The following is a 26,241-nucleotide window of genomic DNA, read 5'->3' as shown; positions in this document are numbered from 1 at the left end:
ACCAGAGCCCGCTGTAATTCTTGAGGGCTCTGCTCTGGCGCCCCTCCCTAACGGGTGGGAAAGAGCGAGCGAGCCGTTGCGGCGCTCTCTCGACTGGCAGTCGACGTTCGTAAATGGCGACGTACCGCCGTCGAATGCTCGTAGAGAATTGGTGAATCGTCGTACGTGATGACGGCTCGTCACTGAACCTCGGACGGCGATGGGCACGCAAAAGCCGGAAGAATGGGCGAATTCGCTGATAACACGTTTCGAGGAACAGGTACATCACAGCTGTGACTCGGGCTACGAATCTGGCTTTCTTTTCCCGTCCACTATCCACCTTCCCTCTCTGTGGCCACCCCCTCTCTTTCTTACCGACCCTCTTCCGGTGCTTTCTCTCACTCTTTCTCACTCCCTTCCTCTACTTCTCTTCCTCGATCTCCTTGCTCTCTGCTTAAGCCTTTTCTCTTTTGTCTCCTCTTCCTCTGCCTACTTTTCTTCTTCCTTCCTTCTGTTTCCTTTTGTGTTTATTAAGCTTTCGCCGCTTCCCCGTTCTTCGTTTGTGTATCTACCGTGCTGAAGAAATGGCACTTAACATTAGAAAGACTATGATGTTCAATGCACACCCAGAAAGGCCGGCAGCGGTTATTCCGATCGCTTACATCAATTTCGCTAGAATTAAGCTTCTCCTTAATTGTCGCGATTCCTATGTGAAGACTACGAAAGAAATGCAAAGTGAACGTTCGGAAGTAGTGGCAAGTTAAAACACCGAACGGTACAAGTACATATGTACGTTGAAACAGTGACTGACAGCCGTCAGCTTTTTCTAATGTTAAATCGTCTACTAATTTCGCTTCGGCCAGTCCTCTTCCACGTCTTATTTTCGACCTAAGCTAAATTTCAGAAAAACCGGATGCACGACAGCTTTCTCATTATTTTCGCGAGATTTATTTTGTTAATACCCTTCTTTGCTCTGCTCAATTTTCTTCACACTCTCCTTGGCCAAAAGAAACTTACATTAGACGAAATAGTGTTGCAAATTAGCGATTCCAATGCTATTGGTAGACATAGGGTAAACCAACCAGTGAATGACAAAATTGTTGAATCTATGGTCCTTTCAGATTAATACTTGAATATATGTATGTATAACAACAAAAGACAAACAACTGTTGAAATTGCATTTCAATTTATTTTTCTTGAAATTTCTATAAAAATAATTACTTATTCTTATTGTAATTTAAAAAAAAAAACAATTATAAAATGCAAAACGTGTAGAAGCCCAGTAAATGACCGCATACTTTTAATAAGAATTGTACTTATTAATGTTTGCTTAATACGCGCAACTAAGAATATAGGATACTAAAAGTTCAACTGCACTCCATTTATAAACATATAGCAATGTTTAAATTTATAATTCACATTTCTTTGCCTAATTGTTAGGGATGGGATCAAGTTCAATATGTACTCATGAATCCGAGTCAATTCCAATACAAAAGTTTCACTTCATGGGATTCGAATAGTAATAAGGGCTGGTGTTCCATTCTATATACTTCAAAAGTACTTGGGTTATAGAAGCCGGTTTCGAAGCTCAGAAAAAGTACCGGAAGAGTTTGAGAATGTACTTCTAAGTTCTTCGACGTTTGAAAGAATCGAATCTCATGAAAGTAGTATTCGAACCCTGGAAGACAAAAATCTGCATAGCTGAGAATTGCCAATATCGTACCACTTAAGATATTTTTCGTTGTATTTCGTATTCGGTACTAGATTGAACGCAAGTTAATATTGGATATCGTAGCTTGATGTTTTAGGTATAATTTTCAGTTGAAAGGTTCGAATCTATAAATAGTTAGGGTTCGATTATACTTGCGAGTGCCGCTGACATTTCTCAAAGTTCTTACAGAGAGTTCAAGCCTTTCTCGTCAAGGTTCGAGTCTACTTGAAAGTAGTGTTGCCTTTCCGAAGTACTCGTGAACTGTTCGAAACTATACAGTCAGATTTGAACCTACTTCCAAAATACTTGATCCCATCACTACTAATTGTCATTCACTGGTATGCGGTCAATTACTGGTTGGTTTACCCTACTATAAAATTGAACTTGCTTGTTTCTCATTTTTTTGGATTTATGTGAAAACGTGAAATACGATTTTGAATCACACGACGATTGTAAATCAATCCCGTGGATTTTATTTGGCGAGGCGTGATTTAACGCGTAAAATATGATTATTATTTTTTGTTTCGGCGGTGTAGTCAGTAATCGTTGGTGTCGTTGTTCCCATTACTGCACCGCCATTCGTTTGTTCGTAGATTGATTCCTTCATTCATGGGAAGATGCTTTCTCGCATCTCCTCCCTCTGCACGCCATTGAGTTCACAGTTCGACCTTCGCCCCTTTTCTCTTTCCTCTCCACCCTGTTAGCTATTCAGTTAAGAATGGCGCAGATTTTTTTATATAGATCGAAAGTATATGTTTCAAAGGTCACAAAAATGTAAACTAAAGATGCTCCCAAAAGCTGGTCTGACCTTGAAAAATCGACAAAGGTGGAACCGGGGAAAGAAGAAAAATGAGGCAAAGAGAATGACAAATCCGTGTGTTCAAATTTAATTATCTCTATTATATGAAAATACATTATAGTAAATGAATGATAATAGATTAATGATAGATAGTAATTAGAAAAAAATAATGATAATAAATGATAATACTAATGAAATCACAACAGTGGATAATATTAACCATTACATTTATGATAATCTTCTTGACAAGAAGGTTTAAAAAAATGATTGAAGCAATAATAAATTTCACAATGACTGCAACGAGTGAACACTGTTTCTTTCATACCTTGATCAACGTGACATTCTAAACATGTCACTGATATCATTACTATTATCATTTATTATCATTAATTTTTTCTAATTATTATCTATCATTAATGAATTATCATTCATTTCCTATAATGTATTTTCATATAATAGAGATATTTAAATTTGAACAGACAGATTTGTCATTCCCTTTACCTCATTTTTCTTTTTTCCTCTGTTCCACCTTTGTTGATTTTTCAAGGTCAGACCAGCTGTTGGGAGCATCTTTAATTTATATTTTTGTGACCTTTGTGACATATACTTTCGATCTATACAAAGAAATCTGCGTGATTCCATCATGAATTGAATAGTGTTCCTTGTGAGGCACATTTCTCGATCCTAGAATTTATTGTTCGAAAGTTTTTAAGCAACAGACAAACGGGACATTCCATGCGAACTTGGACACATTTCGGACTAAGTTTTCGTAGATTGCTAAAATTTGAATATGTTGTAGTCTTTAGTGATATTTAAACGTACCTCGAAGGATTTTTCAAAATTTTTCAAAATTCGATTTTTCAGCTGTTTGAAGTTAAGTGCTACCTTTTTTTCAATACATTATAGCTATGGAAGTAGTAAACGGATGGAGATGAGCTTTACGGTGCTTATAGAGAATACACTGAAAGTTTTAAGAAAAAATTATTTCAGTTTAAAAAAAAAAATTTGAACCATTTTTGTTGAATATTTCCTGCCAAAAAAAGTTTAGGGATAAGATATTGGGATACCCTGTAGACTTTCACTCCCGCTCCCGTATCCCCTCTATACCCACACAACGCTGCTTCCCGGGTTGTCACGGGTATAACATGAATCCCGCCTCCCGCCTTGTCACGGGTATAACATGAATGAAAATTGCATTCTCTTCACGCACGGTTTATCGAAGAATTCGAATCTATGGCATGCATCAATGCGTTTAAATGCGGCCAAACGCAATTATACGAACAAGCATAGAACTTTTCAGCTTTCTGTCAACGGTATATGAATTTGCAACGGTGTGTCTTCGATTACTCAATATACCTAGATAGCGTGAATGCACTTGTAAAGATCGTGATAAGAGTTCTATGAATGCGACGGTTGTCCATTTTATATTTACCCAACAGATCGAGCACATACAGTCACATCAGAAAGTAAGTTGACACTCTTTAAAATCGCATAACTTTTTTAAAATTGGTCCAAACGACTTGAGTTTTTTTTTTTAGAAGCTAGCGGAATTAGTTTTCTAGGTGACGTGTTTCGTCGTTTTGAAAAAAGTTGCAACAAAAAGGTTTTTTTTTAATTTTTTTCTTGTGAGCCTGTAATGATCGAATTCCACTTGCGCCCAAATCGTCCGTGGATTTCATTAGGGTAGGGTAGGTTTCCTTGTACGCGACTGGACGCATCGTCAAGAATTTCAAAGTCGATTTTCTCGAAAATGAAGCGCGATATAAAAAAAAGTTACTCTTCCTTTTCGACAATTAACAAGTAAATAAGTCGACAAAAAGGAATAAAATTTTTTCATATCGCGCTTTGCGACCAGTTGCAATTTTTTTTTCAAAACGACGGAACACTTCACCTAGAAAACTAATTCCACTAGCTTCTAAAAAAAACTCAAGTCGTTTGGACCAATTTTAAAAAAGTTATTCGATTTTAAAAGTGTTAACTTACTTTCTGATGCGACTGTACGACGAATACTAATTATTTACCTCGTAAAAATTACTGATTACTGCCTGAAAACCATTGAAATGCTAAAAAGAATCTAAACAAATGTACAAATTGCACAGTCTCAAAACAAACACATTATTTATAACTATATATAATATATATATAATATATATATATATAAGCATTTCATGTGCTTAGAACTTAGAAAATATTTAGGTAGATGTTTATATAATAACTTCTTTTTTTTTATATATAGTTACCGTGTCACAGTGGCCCTCAAACCACCCACTCGCGTTTGAACGAAGAAAGGAACAAAAAATGCCTGATACAAATCTCTCGCTACCGTTTCTCCCTTGTAATATCCAGCCTCACCAAGATACTTCAAGGTGTTAACGAAATGGTACCATATATTTGGGGTCACCGTATATTCCATAGTACAGATCAGGATCGGCATTGCTATGAATCTATTATTATTGTTTTGGACACATTGGAAAAATGTCTTGCAAATCAACCAAAAGACACAGCTAAATTCGACGAGGCTATGAATGTAAAATTTCTGCTTAGGGAAATATGCCAATTTATAGGTAATGAGACTTGAAATATAATTCACATCGCTTCACTCATACAGGGCGAGTCTCATAACTTTGTCCATCCCGAATATTTTCTAAACTATGTGTTCTGCAAAAAGTGTTTCACATAGAAATTCCAAGGCATTGCGGGGAACATATGATGCTGAAATTTTTTTTTTTTTAAATAATCTGCTTACGAGCTATCGAGGTGACCTCGAACTTTTGAAATAGAATGCATATCTTTTGCATGAAAATTTACAAGAGCAGTGAATTTTCTATAAGAAAGTATTAAGGTTCAGTTGTGCTAAACCTAATAATTAAAGAGATATTTGCAAAAACGTTGTTCATGGTCTCGCTAACTTGCCTTGCAATTAGTTACAGTAGGTGCTCAAAGCGATGCCCGTTCATTTCCATGCAGCTGTTATTATTATTTGGTTCAGGACACAAAAAGCTTAATACTGTCTTATAAAAAATTCACCGCTCTTTTCAGTTTCATATCTTGGAAGTTATTAGGGGTGGACAAGTTACGTGATTCACTCTGTATAATATTAATTTTTGTTAAAAGATATTGGAACTAAAAACACTCAATGTGACTTTCAGATTTACCAAATGATAGTCCCCAATATGCTCATTTAAAAAATTTAGCAAGCAAAGTGCTGTTTGCCTTAAGTTTAAACTTTTTCAATGCTGTATTTAACAGAATATCAGCCAGACTTCAGGAGCTAGCAAAATGTGGCGATGAGAATGCTGATTATAGTGATATTGAATTAATTCAACATATTAATGTGGATGTTTACAGGCTTACAAAACTTTTAAATGGTAATTTCGTTACTACTGTAAATGCTTATAAGAAATGAGCTTGTAAAATATTTTTGTGCAACAGATACCTATGTTTATCTTTTTTCTTATTTCTCGCTAATGCCTGATACGTTATTATTATAGAGACGATACAGAAATTTAAACAACTCAAGAAATCAGCGCATATAGTTCTTATGAATTCTTTGGAGAAAGCAATTTGGAATTGGATGGACACATATCCGCACGAATTTGCTGATCTTCAAAAGAAACCTAATGAGGAGCTTGGAAAAGCATGCGAAGAATTATTCGACAGTCTTGATACATTTGCTGACAATAAAAAGGGAAGAGCTGCAGCTGTTTGGCCTTTACAGATCATGCTTCTCATACTTTCACCAAAAGTTTTGGTGGAAATAGTCAATGCTGATTCCGGTGCCCCTTGTTCGCCAAAGCATTCAAAGAAAAAGCAATTCATCGATAGTGTTAAACGAGGCCTAGGAATGCACGGCAGTTCTAGTAGACAACTAGTAGAAGCTGCAGCAGTTACTTGCATTAAGCTTTGTAAAGCATCAACTTACATAAATAGCTCAGATTCAAACAACGTTATATTCACACTTGTTCAGCATGTAATGAACGATTTGATGGCACTACTTTTCAATCCAGGGAAACTATTCTCTCGTGGTCAGAACTACGTTGCCCAAGACATTGACCTAATGATAGACTGTTTTGTTAGCTGTTTTCGCATTAAGCCTCACAACAACGAAGTACTTAAAGTTTGCTTGAACCTGAATTTTCCATCGACATACCAATTCGTCTTGGTTAGCTCATTATACAAGTAAGAGACAAATTATAAATGAATATAAGTACATGCTAATACTTCATTAGCAAATATATATTTTATAACAGTTTTAAAATTTCATGGAAAAATTAATTCTAATAGAGAGATAATATAAATCTGTTATTTAAATACATGCGCATTAGAGATTTTTTTGGATTTAAAAAAAGAGAGTTGTTTACTATGAATACGAATATGTATTTTAATTACACTACAGCCTTAATTAAGGGGTTATACCTAGCCAAGCGGCCGAAAAGAGGCGAATGTTTGTGAATTTTTTTTTAACAAGCGGAAGCATATTTTTTATAAAACTTTTTGCGCTTAAAAGAACAACATTTAATGAACATTTGGTAATTTTTTCGTAGAAAAATATTTACGTTTATAATAAAATAACCCACATCCAAGAAGCCTTTTTAAAAATTTAGTTTTGCGGTGAGCACTGCCATTCGGAACCAGATTATCTAAAATCAAAATACAAAAAAGATTTCGTTATAATTTTCCGAAATATTAATTTAAAACAAAATGGCGGCTATTTAAAGTAGAAATCCTAATTTTTTGCGCGTGATTTTTGCACGAAAAAATCAGGATTTCAAATTTAAATAGTCGCCATTTTATTTTAAATTAATATTTCGGAAAATTCCCTCCGTCATGGATGTATTAATATATTAACGAAATCTTCTTTTGTATTTTGATTTTAGATAATCTGGTTCCGAATGGCAAGTGCTCACCGCAAAACCAAATTTTTAAAAAGGCTTCTTGGATGTGGGTGGTTATTTTATTATAAACGTAAATATTTCTGTATGAAAAAATTACCAAATGTTCTTTAAATGTTGCTCTTTTAAGTGCAAAAAGTTCTGTAAAAATATATGCTTCCCCATTTTGAAAAAAATTTCACAAACATTCGCCTCTTTTCGGCCGCCTGACTAGGTATGACCCCTTAAGATAACAGAACTTTTTTTGGTAACACTAAAGAAAATAGTAGTGAGTATTCTAATGAGGTTTTTGTTTTAGAATTGTAACTCAACCAAGACTGTCATGGTGGCCTCAAATAGATCTTCTGTATTCGCGTAGTACAGAACTTAGGAATATGTTTACTGATATTTTAAATAAAGTCACACAGAGTTACATATCACACACACCATTGCGAATGATTCAAAGTTTAACGCTGAAAGGTAAAGAGCAGAATAAGTACAAGGACCGTGGGGAAGAAATATCAAGTTATAGAAATCTACTTTTGTGGATGGTGAAACTTATTCATGCAGATCCAATGTTGTTACTGAATGTAAGTGTTTCATTTCGAAATTTCAATCGTAATTCATGAAGTGAAGAACATACGCGTATTACGTCTTTCATAAACTTTTGTATGATTTTGCAGAATCAAGGGAAAGCAGGTCATGAAATACAAAGCTCGACATTAGAATTGATTAATGGTTTAGTTTCTTTAGTCCATCAACCAACCATGCCAGATATTGCTTATGAAGCAATGGAAGCGTTATTAGTATTACATCATCCAGATAAAATAAAAGCATGGAACCCAGAAGCACCAATTAACACTTTTTGGGATGTTAGTTCACAAGTTCTCTTCTCCATTTCTCAGAAATTGATTCAGCATCAAATAGTTAATTATACCTGTATATTAAAATGGCTTAGAGAAATATTGATTTGTAGAAATGCTTTTCTGGCACAAAACAAGGATTATGCAAATGTGGGTAGCCAGATTGCTATTTGTAAGCAGGCGCATATTAAACTGGAGGTTTGTTGATATTCGTAATATAGAAGTATATTCTCAGAAAATACGTTTGTATGTTAGTATGTTTCATATAAAACAATGAATAATACCATTGTCCTTCAGGTGGTACTTTTCATGTACTTGTGGAGTATAAACATGGAAGCTGTTTTAGTGTCAATGTCTTGTTTTGCATTGCTCTGCGAAGAAGCAGAGATTCGTTGTGGTAGTGATGAAGTAGCAGTAACTTGTCTACTTCCTAACTATCACTTGTATCTTGAATTGGCACAAGCTTCTACTGTGTTAATCACTGGTGAGTTGAAATTTTTAGGATATTAACATTTGTCTTAATTTTATAAGTGGAATATCCTATTTTCCAAAGTGAAAAATAGAAATTCGAATCGAGAAATAAGGATTGAATAAATAATCGTTAAAAATCATATCACAGCGTAGCTTCAAGCTAACGTACCAGTGTGTTCTATAAAATATGTAAATGTATTTGTTTCAAATTTGATCTTTACTTACAATCTATAAGGCATTTATACAAATGTATATTTATAACAATTGCAAATGATGTCGTAAAATAGTATTATAGAGTAACCGATTATGAGTACCCTTGCCGGAAAGTGTTATTGTTGGAAAGATTAATAAAAATAAATTAGTTTCAATCAATATTACGATGATATTGCTTTCTCTAACTTAATTTCGATTCGGGTCTCTAGTGAAAATATTTTTATTTGAATTCAAACATTCATTCATGAATTTTTGAATTCACTTTGTATTTTGATTAGTATAATCCTAATATGGCTGCAGTAGAGTATTAAAGACCTTGTTACCATAACAGCCAGCGGGGAAAGTAAGATATGTTATCACGACCATAGTCATGGTAAGTGTTACTCGAAACATTATATTATTAATACATTATAGAATTATGGCTGTATTATTGTTCTTATCATTTCAATTGTAATACATTATGCATAATTGCTTTGTAAATAACAATAACAATACATTGAATGTGTATGTCATGTACTTTTTAGGGCGCGCTGCTTTACAAAAAAGAATTATGGCCTTATTGAGGAAGATAGAGCATTGTGTAAACGGCGTACAGCCTGTATGTATATCGAATAATTCATGTTTCATATTTTTACTGATTAATACAGTTTGTATCAATAATAATAGCGCCCTAATTCTAAAATTTGATTTTTCAAAAATGAAACTTTATTCTTATCGAAATTATATAGAGTTATAAAATTGGTATTATGTTATTTATTCATAATTCTACTATTTATAACGTTTATTATTAATAATTCAAATCGTATTAAAGCGTTATTTTCATATTATAAACGTACCACAAGTAGTGTTAGATTAATACTTTTTAATATAGCGAACGTAGCATTTTTAAATTTAATATTCATAAGTAGAAAAATAATATAAAGTATACTCCTTCCTGTATTCAGGCTTGGGAAGAAACGTTTAGGAATTGGGAAGTGACTTGCCGGCAGTTAATGAATTATCCTAAGTCTAAAATGGAAGACGGCCAAATGGAATCGTGTCATCGAAGCACCGGAAAGCGAAGAGCATCGCATCAAAATTCAGAGCATGAATTGGAGGAACAGATTAATGAATGGGCAAACATGACAGGATTTCTCTGCGCTTTAGGCGGAGTATGTTTGCAGAAGCGTTCTCCAAATAGGCCATTATCAGGCATGCTTCCAAATCCCGAACCAAAGAAAAGTTCTTCGAAACAGCAGGAACCTACATCATGCTTATTGAATCCAAGTCAAGAAGTGCAATATTGTACACAATTTGTCCTGAATTTACTAAGGTTGCTGATTTGTAACAATGAGAAATTTGGAAATCAAATTCAAAAACATGTTAAAGAATTAGTCGGCCATGAGATGAGCCCTGCCTTGTATCCAATACTTTTTGATCAGATCAAAAGCATAGTTGAGAAATTCTTTAACCAGCAGGGGCAAGTTACAGTGATGGATGTTAATACACAATTTATCGAGCATATAATATTCATAATGAAAAATATATTGGATTCTAAGACAGATCAACCCTCCGAATACCTTGGAATGACTAGTATAGAAGGAATGATGTTAGCAATTGTCAGATATGTTAGGCATTTAGACATGACTGTACATTCTATACATATTAAGACAAAATTATGTCAACTTGTGGAAGCAATGATGAAAAGGCGAGATGATTTGGCGTTTCGGCAAGAAATGAAATTCAGAAATAAGCTTGTCGAATATTTAACTGATTGGGTAATGGGCGCTACTCACCAAATTACTCAATCAACTAGTGAAGACTTGACTGTTTATACTCGGTGAGTAATTATTTCTTATCTATCATACGTTTACATAAAATACCTACCTTCAAATAATGATTTCCTGTTTATTTTGTGCAGAATAATTTTCATGATATTCTCCACAATTAATTACTCAATATCTATCTAATGAAAAGATATTATGTAAAAAAATATGATTAATAATTAGACAAATGAACAAGCTGGATTGGAGATATTTAATTTTTCTAGTTATATTTTATTGCAGTTGATTTGATAGAAATGTAATTTTACTTAGGGGAGACCGGGGCTAGTTGATACGTTTTTCAGTTTTCAATGTTTTTCGTTTTTGTTTGAATTAATTACTTGATAACAAATATGCCAAAATATACTTTGGGCCTTCCTCTTTAATAAGCGCAAACTTGAGAATACATACAAAATGAATGAAAAAATGTTATTTGGACGATCAATTTGTATATATCAAAACTATTTACTTTTTCTCTGTATAAACGAAAACAGTTAAAAAAACGATTGTTAACGTCAATATACACACTTGTATATATATCTCGCTGAAATGGAGCTACATATATAGGGTGTCGAGATAATTCGTCTGTATCAACTTGCCCTGCTGTTTCAATTAGCCCCAGTTTCCCCTACTGAAGGAATATAATTCTCAAGTTATGGTACAATTTCAATTATACAATTTGAAATTTTAGCATAATAATCATAATTTAATTGTAAGTATAGCTGATTCTTCCACATATTAGACACTTCTATTTTATTTTTTAGGGATTTAGATCAAGCTTGTATGGAAGCAGTTGGAGCATTGCTACGAGGTCTTCCTCTTCAACCTGAAGAATCTGATCGTGGCGATTTAATGGAAGCAAAATCTCAGTTATTTTTAAAATATTTTACTCTTTTCATGAATTTACTAAACGACTGCAATGAAGCAGCTAGCGAAGAAAAGGAGATTGTGTCTCAGCAACCGCGATTAAGCAGCGGCAAATTATCTACTTTACGCAATGCTACCATACAAGCAATGAGCAATCTTCTCAGCGCAAATATTGATAGCGGTTTGATGCATTCATTAAGTAAGTAAAAATATAATTTTATACATGCATGTAATATAAGTTGGTCACGTATTTTTTTTAAGTTTCACGGTTTTCAATTTTCTATGCTTTCTAAATTTAAATTACAGGTTTGGGCTACAATCAGGATCTGCAAACGCGAGCAGCGTTTATGGAAGTTCTTACAAAAATTCTTCAACAAGGAACAGAATTTGATACACTAGCAGAAACCGTACTAGCTGATAGGTTCGAGCAATTGGTTCAACTCGTCACAATGATTAGTGACAAAGGAGAACTGCCTATTGCGATGGCCTTAGCCAATGTTGTGACGACAAATCAAATGGATGAACTGGCACGAGTGTTTGTGACATTGTTTGATGCAAAGCACTTATTATCACCTCTTTTATGGAATATGTTTTACCGAGAAGTTGAAGTTTCTGATTGTATGCAAACGCTATTTCGAGGAAACAGCCTTGGAAGCAAAATTATGGCATTCTGTTTCAAAATTTACGGTGCAAGCTATTTACAAAATTTACTGGAGCCTCTAATTACTCCGCTGCTAGATGATCCTACAACTGGCTTTGAAGTTGATAGTGCTAGAATAGATGCTAATGAAGATATAGAACAAAACGGCCGCAATTTAATAGCATTAACGCAAAAAGTATTTGATGCTATAGTATCTTCAGCTGATCGGTGAGTTACTAGACACTGGCATAGATAATATACAAGTCATTTTTTCATTGTTCATATTTTTAATAATAGAGCATTCATGTGCATATGATTTCCATTTGGTATGTTTATTTTATTTTATATTATTTTTAAGGTATCCATTCCCAGATAGCACACGTCTTAAAGACGTCCATTTTACGTCTGTTTTTGGTCTGAACGTCTGACGACCCTATAAGACGTCTTAAAGACGTACCGTTTCCTGACAAACGACGTAAAAAAACGACAATAGCAGACGTCTGTGTGCTATCTGAGTTTAATGTTACTTAACGCGTTTTGTATTAAATAAGTTTGTCTTTTCAGCTTTCCACCGCAATTGCGGAGTATGTGCCATTGTTTATATCAAGTACTCAGTAAAAGATTTCCGCAATGTCCGCAGAACAATATTGGAGCTGTCGGGACAGTGATATTCTTGCGGTTTATCAATCCAGCTATTGTATCGCCTCAAGAAATGGGTATCGTGAATAAACCTGTACCTCCCCAAGTTAAAAGAGGTCTGATGCTAATGTCTAAAATACTTCAAAATATCGCAAATCACGTTGAGTTCAGTAAAGAGCAGCACATGTTACCCTTCAATGACTTTTTACGAGCACACTTTGAAATTGGAAGAAGATTTTTCATACAGATTGCCTCAGATTGTGAAACAGTCGATCAAGCCAGTCATCCAATGTCGTTTGTATCGGATGCCAATGTCTTAGCGTTGCACAGATTGCTTTGGAATCATCAAGAAAGAATCGGCGACTATCTTAGTAGCAGCCGAGACCATAAAGCAGTAGGAAGAAGACCTTTCGATAAAATGGCTACGCTGTTGGCATACCTTGGTCCTCCAGAACATAAACCGGTAGACTCACAGTAAGTAATTATGCTAAAAATACTTCTGCATCTGTAAATTGCTATTGTAAACACTAATTTATAATGCTCGAACATCTTTTGCGTATGAATAGCTTACTATTTTCCTCATCCTACGCACGGTGGTCGAGTATTGATATGTCGTCAACGAACTTTGAAGAAATTATGGTGAAGCATAATATGCACGAAAATGAAGAATTCAAAAGTATCAAGAATTTAAACATTTTCTATCAAGCAGGAACTAGTAAACAAGGATATCCGGTGTTCTATTATATTGCCAGGCGTTATAAGTACGTATTGAAACGTTATGTACGTAGGTGAAGAATTGTGTTTATTCTATCATTTGCATATCAAACCACATAACGATATATAGAGTAAAGTAATAACAGAAGTTGCCGTTTAAAGCACATTTTTATGACTAATGAAAAATAGCAATTAATTTCTTAGTATATATTAAAAATTCTTAAATATAATATTTTTTTTTATGTATATAAGTATTTTATTTGATGATCTTACCGCCGTCATTGTGTTCGTATACGCACATACATATATATTTTTATATTGTTGATAGAATTGGTGACACGAATGGTGATTTGTTGATATATCACGTTATTCTCACTCTAAAACCATTTTGCCATTCACCGTTCGAATTGGTTGTCGATTTTACTCACACGTGTTCAGACAATCGATTCAGAACAGAATTTCTACAGAAATGGTTTTATGTGTTGCCCGAAGTGGCTTATGAAAACATTCACGCTGCGTACATTTACAATTGTAACAGTTGGGTGAGAGAATATACAAAGTTTCACGATAGAATCTTGGCGCCATTGAAAGGTAACAGGAAAGTAGTCTTCATTGATGGACCGGGTCGTTTGAACGATGTGATCGACGTCGAGCAACAAAAGTTGCCCGGTGCTACGCTTTCTCTTGACGAAGATTTAAAGGTCTTTAACAGTGCTTTGAAACTTTCTCACAAGGACACTAAGGTATCAGTAAAAGTTGGACCAACTGCTATACAAATCACCTCGGCAGAGAAATGTAAAGTATTGTCGCATTCTGTTCTTTTAAATGATGTTTATTATGCGTCTGAAATAGAAGAAGTTTGTGTGGTAGACGACAATCAATTTACATTGACCATTTCGAATGAAACTGGCCCATTATCTTTTATTCATAACGACTGTGATAGTATCGCTCAGGCTATAATTCATATAAGAAATCGATGGGAATTATCGCAGCCGGAGTCTGTGTCTGTTCACTCAAAGATTAGGCCTAAAGATGTACCTGGTACATTATTGAACATGGCATTATTAAATCTTGGTAGCTCGGATCCAAATCTAAGAACAGCAGCATACAATCAATTGTGTGCTTTAACTGCGACTTTCGACTTGAAAATCGAAGGGCAACTCTTGGAGACCTCTGGTCTTTGCATACCATCAAACAATACGATATTTATCAAACATTTGAGTGAAACTTTAGCTGCGAATGATCCACACCTTACGTTGGAGTTTCTAGAGGAATGTATACAAGGATTCAGATTATCGAGTATTGAGTTGAAACATCTATGTTTGGAGTACATGACTCCGTGGCTAAATAATCTAGTGCGATTCTACAAACCGAATGACGAAGGAGGAAAACGTCAGAAACAAGTGACAAAGATCTTAGAGAAATTAATCACGTTAACCATTGAAGAGGTGGAAATGTATCCGAGTATACAAGCTAAAATATGGAGCACGATTGGAAGGTTGCCAGACTTGATAGACACAGTTCTGGACAACTTCATTCAACGTAGTGTCACTTATGGACTTGGTTCTCCGACAGTTGAAATAATGGCTGATACGGCTGTAGCTCTAGCTTCTGGAAATGTGCAGTTGGTGGCGAAGAAAGTAATAGGGAGACTTTGTCGAGTTGTTGATAAGACGTGTACTTCCCCGACTCCATTATTAGAACAACACACAAGATGGGACGATATCGCTATTTTGGCAAGATATTTACTGATGTTGTCCTTCAATAACTGTCTAGACGTAGGAAAACATTTGCCTTATCTGTTTCACACAGTAACATTTCTCGTTTGCTCTGGAAGCCTGAGTATGCGTGCTTCCACTCATGGTTTGGTTATCAACAGCATTCACTCGCTCTGCACTTGTAGCTCTCCTTCTTTCTCAGAAGACACATATAGAATATTGCGGATGAGTCTGGATGAGTTTTCTCTTCCAAAATTTTATTTACTCTTCGGTATTAGTAAAGTGAAATCTGCTGCGGGCACAGCATTTAGATCTAGCTATAGACATTCGAGTGAGAAATGGTTCAGCAACGAGCGTAGTGTTACGGGACCTCACGATAAAGAGAGGCTTTCATTAACCAGCCTAGAGATTATCACGGATGCTCTTCTTGAAATTATGGAGGCTTGTATGCGAGACATTCCACAATGCGATTGGCTGAAAACCTGGACTTCTTTGGCGAGGAATTTTGCTTTTTGTTTTAATCCAGCTCTTCAGCCACGAGCTTTGATTGTTTTCGGATGTATCAGTAAAAGTATCACTGACCAAGATATGAAACAGTTATTGAGAATATTAGTAAAAGCGCTTGAAAGTTTTAATGACATTACTTTGCTCGAAGCAATTATTATGTGCCTCACCCGATTACAACCGTTACTTAGACCTGTAAGTAACATTTTTCCATACATTTAATAAAGCTCCATATTAACAAAGATTGTTGTAAATATAAGTTTGTTCATGGTACGAAAATATTAATTCTTCATTATGAATTTGAATATTGTATTCAATTTTCATTTAAACTAATTATTAATGTATCTTGTTTTCGTTTATTAGTAGCATAACAAAAATTTCAATATGTACACGAACATAGTTAATATGGGGGTTTTAATGCAATTTGTAAGAACTCGAAATTTTGATTCATAATTTTAATACTTTCAAGGAATCTCCAATACATAGATATTTATTCTGGGTTGCAACGTCAGTTCTTCAATTGGACGAGGCATCTCTGTATGCATGTGGTTTGGCACTACTTGAACAAAATCTGCATACTTTGGATTCTCAAGGAACGTTTGATGATAAGGTTCACATTCATATAGTCTCTTCATTATACATAGTTGTATCTAGTGCATTTTCTGCTTATTTAAGAGATAATTAATATTTATTTAGACTTTGGAGCATGTTATGATGTCGACGCGCGAACCTTTAGAGTGGCACTTCAAACAGTTAGATCATGCTGTAGGACTCTCGTTCAAGTCCAATTTCCACTTTGCATTGGTTGGACATCTTTTAAAAGGATACAGGCATCCCACGCCGACTACCGTAACAAGAACAGCTAGAGTACTCACTATGTTGTTAGGTATTGTAGCTAAACCTTTCAGAAGGGACAAGTTTGAAGTAACACCGGAAAGCGTAGCGTACTTGGCTGGTAAGTTTTCACTAATCCCCTTGTTTATACATTTCCGTTAATAACTGTTGTATTTTTACACAATTAGCATTGGTTTCCGTATCTGAGGAAGTACGAAGTAGATGCCATATTAGACACTCTATTGCGAAAACTGTAGAATCCGGTAGCACAGATTGCCTTGACAGTTTACTTCCACATAATACAGTAAGTACTTCTTGCGTTTCTTATATTTTATTTACCACGAATATAAATATGATAAATAAAGTCGGTTTAAGGGGTCAGTCCACTGTGAAGGCGTGAAAAATTGTCATTTTTTAGGATTTATTTTTTAGTAAACGCAACGTCCAACGTAAATAATGTTTTGCCTACATATTAATTCTCTTATTGACAGTATAAAAAAATCTATTTTAAATTTTTAACAGTTTTTTAAAAATATATATCGCGCTGTTGTGAGCGCCTTGAGAAAGCGATGTAGTGCTGTTGCAGGTGATTCCGGGAGAACGACGCATTTGAAACAAAAAATTCAATGTGTGTTGTAATCATTATGAGTGTGGTTATCGCTGGAACCAGGATTATTTTTACTGATAAAAATTAACAAAATGGCGGAGGTTTGAAGTTTAACTGTCGAAATATGGTGAATTTTTCAATCATTTTACTTTGTAAAAAGTATGAAATGTTTAATGAAAAAAGCTTTCCATGGTCCCGGCCAGCGCCACTGATATGCTGAATAACGTGTAAAAATTTCAGACTGATTGGTAAAATAGTTTTTTTTTGCAATCACCTGCACCAGTTGCAAAAATGTTGTTTTGAGATAATCATGTTTAAAGTTTTAAAACAAATTTAAAAAATTATTTTATACTTTTTTTGTACAATATAAGAGCAGCTTAATAAATATCAAAAAGATTTATTGCATTATATGTTGTGTCTACGGAGAAAAAAAATCTTTAAAAATACACACTTTTAATAACATTTGTATGTTATTAATTCATTTTTATTATCTCATCAAACATAAATGAAGTTAGAGGCGAAGTTGAAAATACTTAGAAGTATGTAGGTGTCGTTCAAATTAGAATTCGAAATTCCAGAGAATTATATACCTTTAGCGCTTGAAATGCTTAAATGGTTCTAACAAACTGTATATTATTATACAGGATACATCTGGTTCAACGTCGGGCAATCCTAGTAATCGTCGCCAAAAGTCTTGGGATCTACTCGATCAGTCTGCACTCACTCAAGCTAGACAACAGAAACAGTATTTAACACATCAGGTACGTTTTATTTTATAAATATTCATAGGATAAATTTACAGGGATGTGACACATCATTTACTTTTAATAATTAGACGCTTATACTACGTTCAGACCACATATACCGGGTAAGTCACCTAACACGGCTGTAGTATAAAAGTATCTACAGAAACACTTTTCATTTAAGGGTGCAAACGTTACTATACAAAATATTCTTTGCTGGAAGTCGCATTTTTTCAAGATTTCGTAGCACTGACATATTTCTAACTCCAACGATGTATGCTCATTATCACAGCACTGTAGCCGACAAAAAAAGAAATTCAAACCATGTACAGTGTTGTCCTGTTATAGCAGTGTTTCCCAACCTTTTATGAGTCGCAACCCCCTTTTATAATATTCAAATAACCTGCGACCCCTCCCCCCATATAAGATAAAGTAAATTTATTAAGGTCAAGAAAACATTAAAAACAGGTATTCCAGAATATAATTCTGACTTAATAATATTTAAAAAAAATAATAAAAAACCGTGGCGACCCCCCAGGAAACACTTCGCGACCCACCGGTTGGGAATCACTGCGTTATACCTATGGGTCCCCTGTTTCGTTAAGAATATGTACATTTATATCCCCACTACTTCTTTTGAGACAAAACGACTGCATTGCCCTACTGAAAGAAAACAGTAAAAAGGTTTTTGAAAAAACAAATGCGAACCAAATAGCATACCGTTTCGTTAAAGGTTCGACCTGTCCCCCCACCGTCGGACTTATAACGAGACAAAATTGTATGCACATATCGTTCCAACGCGTTAAATTATGATTTTATTATATGAATAATTCGTTAGATCATCTGAAGGCCAACATATACGTAAATAGCGGAATTTTTGTTTTTGTCGCCTATAACACTAATTATCATCTGATTATAATCTGAAAAACATATACTCTTGAAAAAAAATATTCTATACTAAAACAAATATTTCTCCTACATATATTTTTTGCTATTGTCAACAACAACGGAGATAACATTGGTTTGAATATTAGGTGATTTATCCCGATATATGTGAAAGCACCGCGTATAAAATTCTGTAATTAGACATCACACGGACATTATGCATAACCTTCATTTGATCGAAATGCTATGTGGCAAAAGTAAATGTACATTCTATTATATTTGTTGTCCTTCATAAAATGTTTGAACAAAGGCATATAAGTAAGCCGCCCATGTTGAGATGTATGTTCCTAATACGTGTTATTTACAGACTGTAGATTTTATGGGCTACTTAAATACTTAAATAATAAGTAATATTCATTTCTGTTATAAGAACAAAACGAAGTAAGAAACATTGTAAAGAAATTCGAAATATTGATGTTCTCATTTGTAATTGCTTCTTTTTCTTTTTATACATATATATATATATATATATATTGTATATATATTTTTTGCATTTAATTGTTCTAATGATATTACTTACAAGTTTCCTTATATTGCTGTACTTGTCCGTTGTTAACAAGCCTGTTTTTTACGTTTCTTCTTTCATTTTTAATCGAAATTTAACGATATACATATATTACAAATAATTATATCCGACTTACAATTAGGGTTTTTTAAATTTGGAGTAATAAATTATCTGATTTTTGTTTTGAGAATAAAGTGGATAAAGCGGGATAAAATTCATAAGTTGAAATGAAATACACATAAATATCATTAATAATGAAGGTTTAGTAATCAAATGCTAAAATAATGTTTAGAGTATAAAAAAATAATACTGTGCGCATGTGTTTAAAACGATTCGAAAGCTGAAAAAGATTGCTATTGTATAGAGTTCATAATTGATTGATCAATCAATATTTTCTAGTGTTTATGAATTAAAATTCCATATTTATTATTATTTTTTATATTTTTTAGCATACAATGCTCTTTAGCATAAAAAAACAAGATTCAACTTTACATTAAGTGACATTTTTTGTTGTATTATGTTCTTGTATATGTCTCTGTTTACTCTTTCGGTGTCTATGCTCGCATCTGCCTATATCTGCCTTGTCTGTGCCTGGATTGTGTAAAACACGATACAACTCGTCCCTTGTATGTGTCACACTCCATCAATTTGTCCAAAAAATGACGGCGTATGCGTCATTCACAAGACTGGACGGATTTTATTTAAAACGCAGCGATCCTTTTCTGTACCAACTGCAAAGGAAACAAAACCAACCGAAGAAGCAGAGCCAAAGGTATGTTAATTTCGTATATTCTCTATATACTTATATTTCATTTTTATATATCGAGATTGTAGACGTGTAGAAACTTTTATTTCATTAGCGTAGTTTCCATTTAGCATATAAAGTGGCTCACAGCCATAATCGTACACTCTTTAAAATCACATAACATTTTTAAAATTAATCCAATCGATTTGAGTTTTTTTTAGAAGCTAGAAGGATTAGTTTGCTAAGTGACGTGATTCACCGTTTTTAAAAAAAGTGCACTTGGTCGGAATAGCAAAAAAAAAAAAAATAGAAAAGGTCGTTTTTTTCCAACTTTTTTTGTGAGCCTGAAATGAAAATTCAAAAAACCCGTTTGTAGATTGAAGTAAGTTGTATACGTGTCTAAAATTTCATGAAAAACGGTTAACGTTGCTCTTAGCTATAAACGCTTAAAGATCGCAAAATAAGGTCGAAAGTCGCTGATTTTGGGAATTTTCGCGATTCTTGCCCTTATTCTGCGATCATTAAGCGTTTATAGCTCAGAGCAACGTTAACCGATTTTCATGAAATTTTAGACATGTATACTTACTTCAATCTACAAACGTGTTTTTTGAATTTTTTTTTGCTATTCCGACCAAGTGCATTTTTTTCAAAACGACGAATCACGTCACTTAGCAAACTAATCCTTCTAGCTTCTAAAAAAAACTCAAGTCGTTTGACTTAATTTTAAAAAAGTTATGCGATTTTAAAGAGTGTACGATTATGGCTGTGAGCCACTGTACCTTTTTTAAGCGCTATCTTAAGAGTATTCATTAATATTACATCGATCTAAAAAAATGAATGCATACTAAAATTGGTGTCATTGCTACAGAATCGAAGTGCTAGAGTAAGCGTGAGCAATGAAAACAATGTATTACTTGATCCAGAAGTACTGACAGACTTCTCAACCCAAACTTTGGTTTTAACTGTTTTGGTGACTTTAGTAAAAAATTCGACTGATGAAAACGAGCAACGGATTCTTTATGAGTACCTTGCGGAAGCCTCTGTAGTGTTTCCTAAAGTGTTCCCAGTTATGTAAGTTTCTAGTGCATTCTAAATTAATATTGCGTATAATAGCTACTAATAAATAGTGCTGCAGTTGGATAAAGTTATGTATCATTTAATGTTATTTTAATAGATCTGAATTTTTCTTATAGTCACAATTTACTTGATGCAAAAATCAATAGTGTATTGTCCTCTTGTTATGACCAAGCCATAGTAAACTCTGTACAAGCAATCATACAAAACATGATCGCCTGTGAAGACACAAGTCAGCAGCAGTTACATTATTTACAAAGCTGTGGATTTGGTGGGTTATGGAGATTTGCAGGGCCATACACAAATGTAAGTAAACACATTGTAAATACTTGAACTTTTCAGTAAAATATACAAAGTCTTGAGTAGTGTTCCTTCTCGAGAATGCTTTATTTCTTATTTTTATTTCTTATTTCTCGAGAAATACTATAATTTCTCGAGAAACAAAAAATATGGAGAAATCAGGAACACTAGTCTTGATCGAATTAAACATAAAAAGTAAAAAATATGTTACCTCTACACTTCGTTTAAATACTAATATTTTATAAAATTATCTATAGTACAATGAAATAATTGTCCTAGAATTTCAACAATTTGGAACTCCTTTTGAAAAGATATAATTCAATCGAATTTTTCATACTTCCGGTCAGATGTAATTAAAATGCTGTATGATTAAAATGTGTACTCATAATAATGTATAATAATGTAAAATATTTTGTAGTCTAATTGCACGGCTGAAAGTGCTCAGCTATTTGTTAATTGCCTGGAAGCGATGGTAGAGGCATGTCTACCGGTCGAGGAGCCTGAAAGGTCAACTAATAATGAAATCCCAATTGAAAAGAGTAAACGAACTGATACTCATCAGGTAGAAGTCGCATCAAAAAGCAAAACTTCTGCATATTGGACTGATCGAACAAATGCACGTGCTTTTCCGGAAAAAAATGATGAAACATCTCGAAGTACTGCGTCTTCTGTTCATAGAGAGTAAGTAGTGGATAATAGAATCTAACAATAGATTGAATGAACTAAATTTTCTAACCACTGTTATACAACAGTACAATGGATAATTTAATTAAACAGCATGAAATTAAAACTTTGAGACACTCTTTAGTGTGCTAATTAAGAGAAGAAATAATACATACTTGTAATAGTAGTAATTTTAGTCGCAGTATTGATAGCAGAGGAGATATTTCGCTGGATTCTATGAGTCAAGGGGAAAATACTAGTAGTAGTAGCAGTTCGCAACCTTAGCGATTAGCATGTGAACCTAGGAAACTATGCGGTAAACATGGGCGAAAAGGACAAGTTGGTCGGAAATTGCAACGGCAACTAAGGTACGTTCAACAAACACTTGTTAAATAGCATAAATAATACAGTAAATGATATAGGTCATAATTTCTTATAATTTAGACGCCTTTATCATTTTTTTTTATAATTACAAATAAAAAAATTTATAATGCATTATTTCTTTCTTCATTTTTAACATCGTACATAATAAAGCAGAATAATTTTTCCATCGTTAATCATTTAATGATTTTTATCAGTTCCTACTTTTAATAAATTATTATATTTTCATCATTCCGATAATTTCGTTTTTAAAAATAAATAGTTTTTATACTTTTGTTAAGGATTGATTCTGATTAAATGTCTGACTCTAGAACTACTGTGTAGCTTTTAATTTAATTTAGTAGAATTTATACACGTCAAGTCATATAAGTATGGAATCTGAAAATATCTTTATTGCTTTTAGTTATGAAATAAATGTTCGAGGAAGGGAAGGTTTGTATCAAAAGGTATATATAATATAAAGACTCTCACAGAGTGTTCATTTTATCGCTCAGGTCTATCGTCAAATGGATCTATTAGGTCCGCTTCATCGTTTTGTTATCCACAAACGAGCAATCGAAAATTTTTACAGAACGTCGACTTCTTTCGCCTTGTTGGAATATACGACGAAACTCTATGTTTGAGTGCTATGGCTGTACTATTATATAAAACGAAATATACAACAAGTAGAAGAGGAGAGTGAACAAAAGACCGGCTTTTAGAGGTAGTGTTATATACATATAAACTTGATGAATGAAGATTTTACTCTAAGGATATTGACACAATGATTTGAGAATCACGGAGACAACTTAGCTAATAATGAATATCGTTCAAACTTTCATTCATTATTAAATGAAATCTCTACATAACATATATATTACTATCTAAGTAACTATAATTTAAAATCTACATTTATACATCAATTAATTTAATTAATCAATTAACTGAAATTAAACTATTAAAACTTTACCACCCCTACTTTAGAGAAATCAACTAAATTTAAGTAAATCTAGTTTCTGGCCAATGCGCTATGCAGGATTAATGAAGTCAGGCAATCTTACCACACACTATTAGCGATCGGTCGAACAACCAGAAAAATTCTTGACAATTTGAAAAGACACTTAAACAGAGCATTTGGCAATCCTTTCCGATAACTTCTCCAGGCGAAAGTAGTCTATGTTGAGTGAATTTGTTGGATTGTTTCTGTCCTCTGTAGGCGATATGGTGGTGAGGCTGATTTAACGATTCGTCTGACGATAGATCAGAGCGATAAATTGATGTGCTTTTGTGGATCTTTAGAGGAATTACTTTATTTTCAAGGTCACTCGTTTTAATGAGATGGCTGTATAATAGCTGCGGTTAAAAAGTCGATTATTCAAAAATGTTTTTATTTAAGAGTATGATGTTCAGAGAATATTCTTGTAGAAGTTCATGTTAAAATATCTTAAAATAATAGAGTTATAGCGAATTATATGCAGTCGGTCAGAGTCGGTTGTTGTGTAGGTATACATAAAATATGTATTGAATAATAACAGTCGGGATTATGTTGCACTAGCTCGAGATAGTCTAGCTGCTGGTAAAGTAATTTGTGTAAAGTAATTGAGTAAACACGTTGTTCTCGATTTTGTACTCGAAACTTTGAATGTGATATTTTGTTTGTGAAAACATCGAAACCTATCTTGGAGATCAAGTCCCAGAGAAAGAGCTGTATTAACGTTATTTTTTAGATTTTTTTTATTAAATTAATGAGATATTTAGATTTAAGTTTACTATATTGAATGCTAAAAAATTTACTTTGAAATGGAATTTACGTTCATAAAAAACAATCTTAAACGTAGGTGAATTTTTTATAAATGAAACCTGTGTTGTTTTGGAATCTGGATAACAAGAGCATAATGACACAAATTCAACTACGACATGTATTCTGTAATTTGGTTGAAAAAAATTAGACATATACCGAGAATCAGGGCCGGCGCGAGGAGAGTTGGCGCCTTTATGCAAGAGAATTTTTAGCGCCCCAAATTTTTGCACTTGTTTCCTATTTAATATGTTTCGCCTTTACGGAGTATAAAAAGAAATAATTACGTTTACATTTTGTTTATAAGGGAGTTGGATTCCTTTATTATTAAGCGTGCGATATAGTTTTTTAGCGCCCCCTTCGGCTGGCACCCTTATGCGGCGCATAACTTGCATAACTTGAATAAAAGAAAAGGTATTAAAAGTTGTGTAGAAAAGACAGACTGTGCAACATGTGGTATGTGATATAAATTTGGAAATTCTATTGTTCCTAGACAACAATACTGAAAGATTTAACTCCTAAATCTTTTAACAGAATCATTAAATATATGCTAGAACTAAATTTGTCCCATTATGCCATTTCTATCCATATTGGAAAAGAAATATAGATTTCATTAAAAAAAATTCTTTGGAAGCTGTGATCTTGAAGAAAAAGTATTTTCGTATTATACTATGTGCGTCTTAGAATAAAAAATGTATATTTTAGATTCCTGTTTCAGATTCCTTGCCTTGTATAGTTGATTCTGACAAATTTGTACTTTAATGATGAAAATATTACACTTTAAAAATATGTGTCTTTATCATTCTAATTTGTATACGTTTTCAACTAAGGAACGCAAACATTTTGGCTCCGTGTTATTGCCGCAACATGTCGAATCAGTTTAATCCAATGCCGTCCACCTCACGTTAACGAGCCCACTGGAATGGAAGCCAACATGCACACTACCCGTCAGTAGATACTTATTTTGTCCATTAGTGTTATATGTCAGCGACTATGCATTACTTTTAAATTTGCATTCAACCTAATGTCTAATTGTAAATTTGTAATCATGCAGAATGAAGCGGCAAAGAGAGCCAATTGTTGGCTTTTATTGCAACAGTGTTACTAAATGCAAATAGTGAATCTTAAATATGGAATTGTTTTAACCGTTTAATAATTTTAGCAGTTATATAATATGGTTCATAGTTTCATGGCAGAAACTGGATGTTTATCTAAATGTTGCTAACCCTTTACAGCTAAATATTTTTATATCATAGAGGAATCTGGTTTTACTTCTAAACAGATTTAATATAGTCTCATGTTGCTAGAATAAAATTATTATATACATAGTTTATCAGAGGAGTCTAATTCCATGTACAGCTATAAAGGGTTAAACGAGTTTATTTTTGTTCTAATATACAGTAGGAAGAATGGTACTTTATGATGGCCACTAAGTTCCACTTAGACTTGATTATGACAAGAAGACAAAGGAAGAGAACAACATAGTTATTACGTTATAGTAAGACAGAAAGAAACAGTAATCGAATCGAAAAGAGAGATTTGTTTAATGGAAATTTACTATGAACACTGACAAGATGGATTACTGGTAAATAAGTTCCATCGAAATGGCAATGAGTGTTCAAAATGCCTATGTAAATAAATACAGAAGTTTTCTACGTGCATGGAAACATTATATATCGAAGGGAATGTATTCGTGAACGTAATTACGAATATTCCGTATTATCAGATATTATAATGCAAATGCAGTTTTTTTAGGATAGAATTTCAGATCAGTGCAGAATTCTTCGAATAATATACCACGTACGAAGAACTTCTATTTTTTTGTATTTATTCTTTGAGTATAATTGTATTTTATTAAAAAGAGAACAATGAAGTA

General features: G+C 33.6%; 1 protein-coding gene across 7 annotated transcripts; it reads left to right on the top strand.

Moving 5' to 3' along the window:
* Window positions 1–90: 90 nt before the first annotated feature.
* Nf1 (neurofibromin 1) lies at window positions 91–26,241 on the top strand. 7 transcript variants are annotated; one of them, XM_076810842.1, is made up of 26 exons: window positions 91–259; window positions 4,726–5,053; window positions 5,639–5,857; window positions 5,981–6,668; window positions 7,680–7,950; window positions 8,044–8,421; window positions 8,521–8,707; window positions 9,239–9,280; window positions 9,432–9,505; window positions 9,852–10,726; window positions 11,474–11,775; window positions 11,883–12,444; window positions 12,781–13,329; window positions 13,422–13,616; window positions 13,898–15,986; window positions 16,261–16,401; window positions 16,488–16,746; window positions 16,814–16,929; window positions 17,877–17,993; window positions 20,111–20,197; window positions 21,039–21,241; window positions 21,364–21,550; window positions 21,963–22,225; window positions 22,393–22,575; window positions 25,196–25,312; window positions 25,767–26,241. In XM_076810842.1, the coding sequence occupies exons 1-24, from the start codon at window positions 200–202 to the stop codon at window positions 22,490–22,492; spliced, it is 8,292 nt and encodes a 2,763-aa protein (XP_076666957.1). In that variant the 5' UTR covers window positions 91–199; the 3' UTR covers window positions 22,493–22,575; window positions 25,196–25,312; window positions 25,767–26,241. The 7 variants fall into 7 exon arrangements, with proteins under 7 accessions (XP_076666957.1, XP_076666994.1, XP_076666984.1 ...); XM_076810879.1 differs by having other exon boundaries at window positions 20,138–20,197; window positions 25,196–26,241; XM_076810869.1 differs by having other exon boundaries at window positions 22,405–22,575; window positions 25,196–26,241.

Source organism: Andrena cerasifolii, chromosome 1 (assembly GCF_050908995.1).
Source record: "Andrena cerasifolii isolate SP2316 chromosome 1, iyAndCera1_principal, whole genome shotgun sequence".
Classification (NCBI taxonomy): domain Eukaryota; kingdom Metazoa; phylum Arthropoda; class Insecta; order Hymenoptera; family Andrenidae; genus Andrena; species Andrena cerasifolii.
This window is presented reverse-complemented; position numbering and strand designations above follow the sequence as displayed.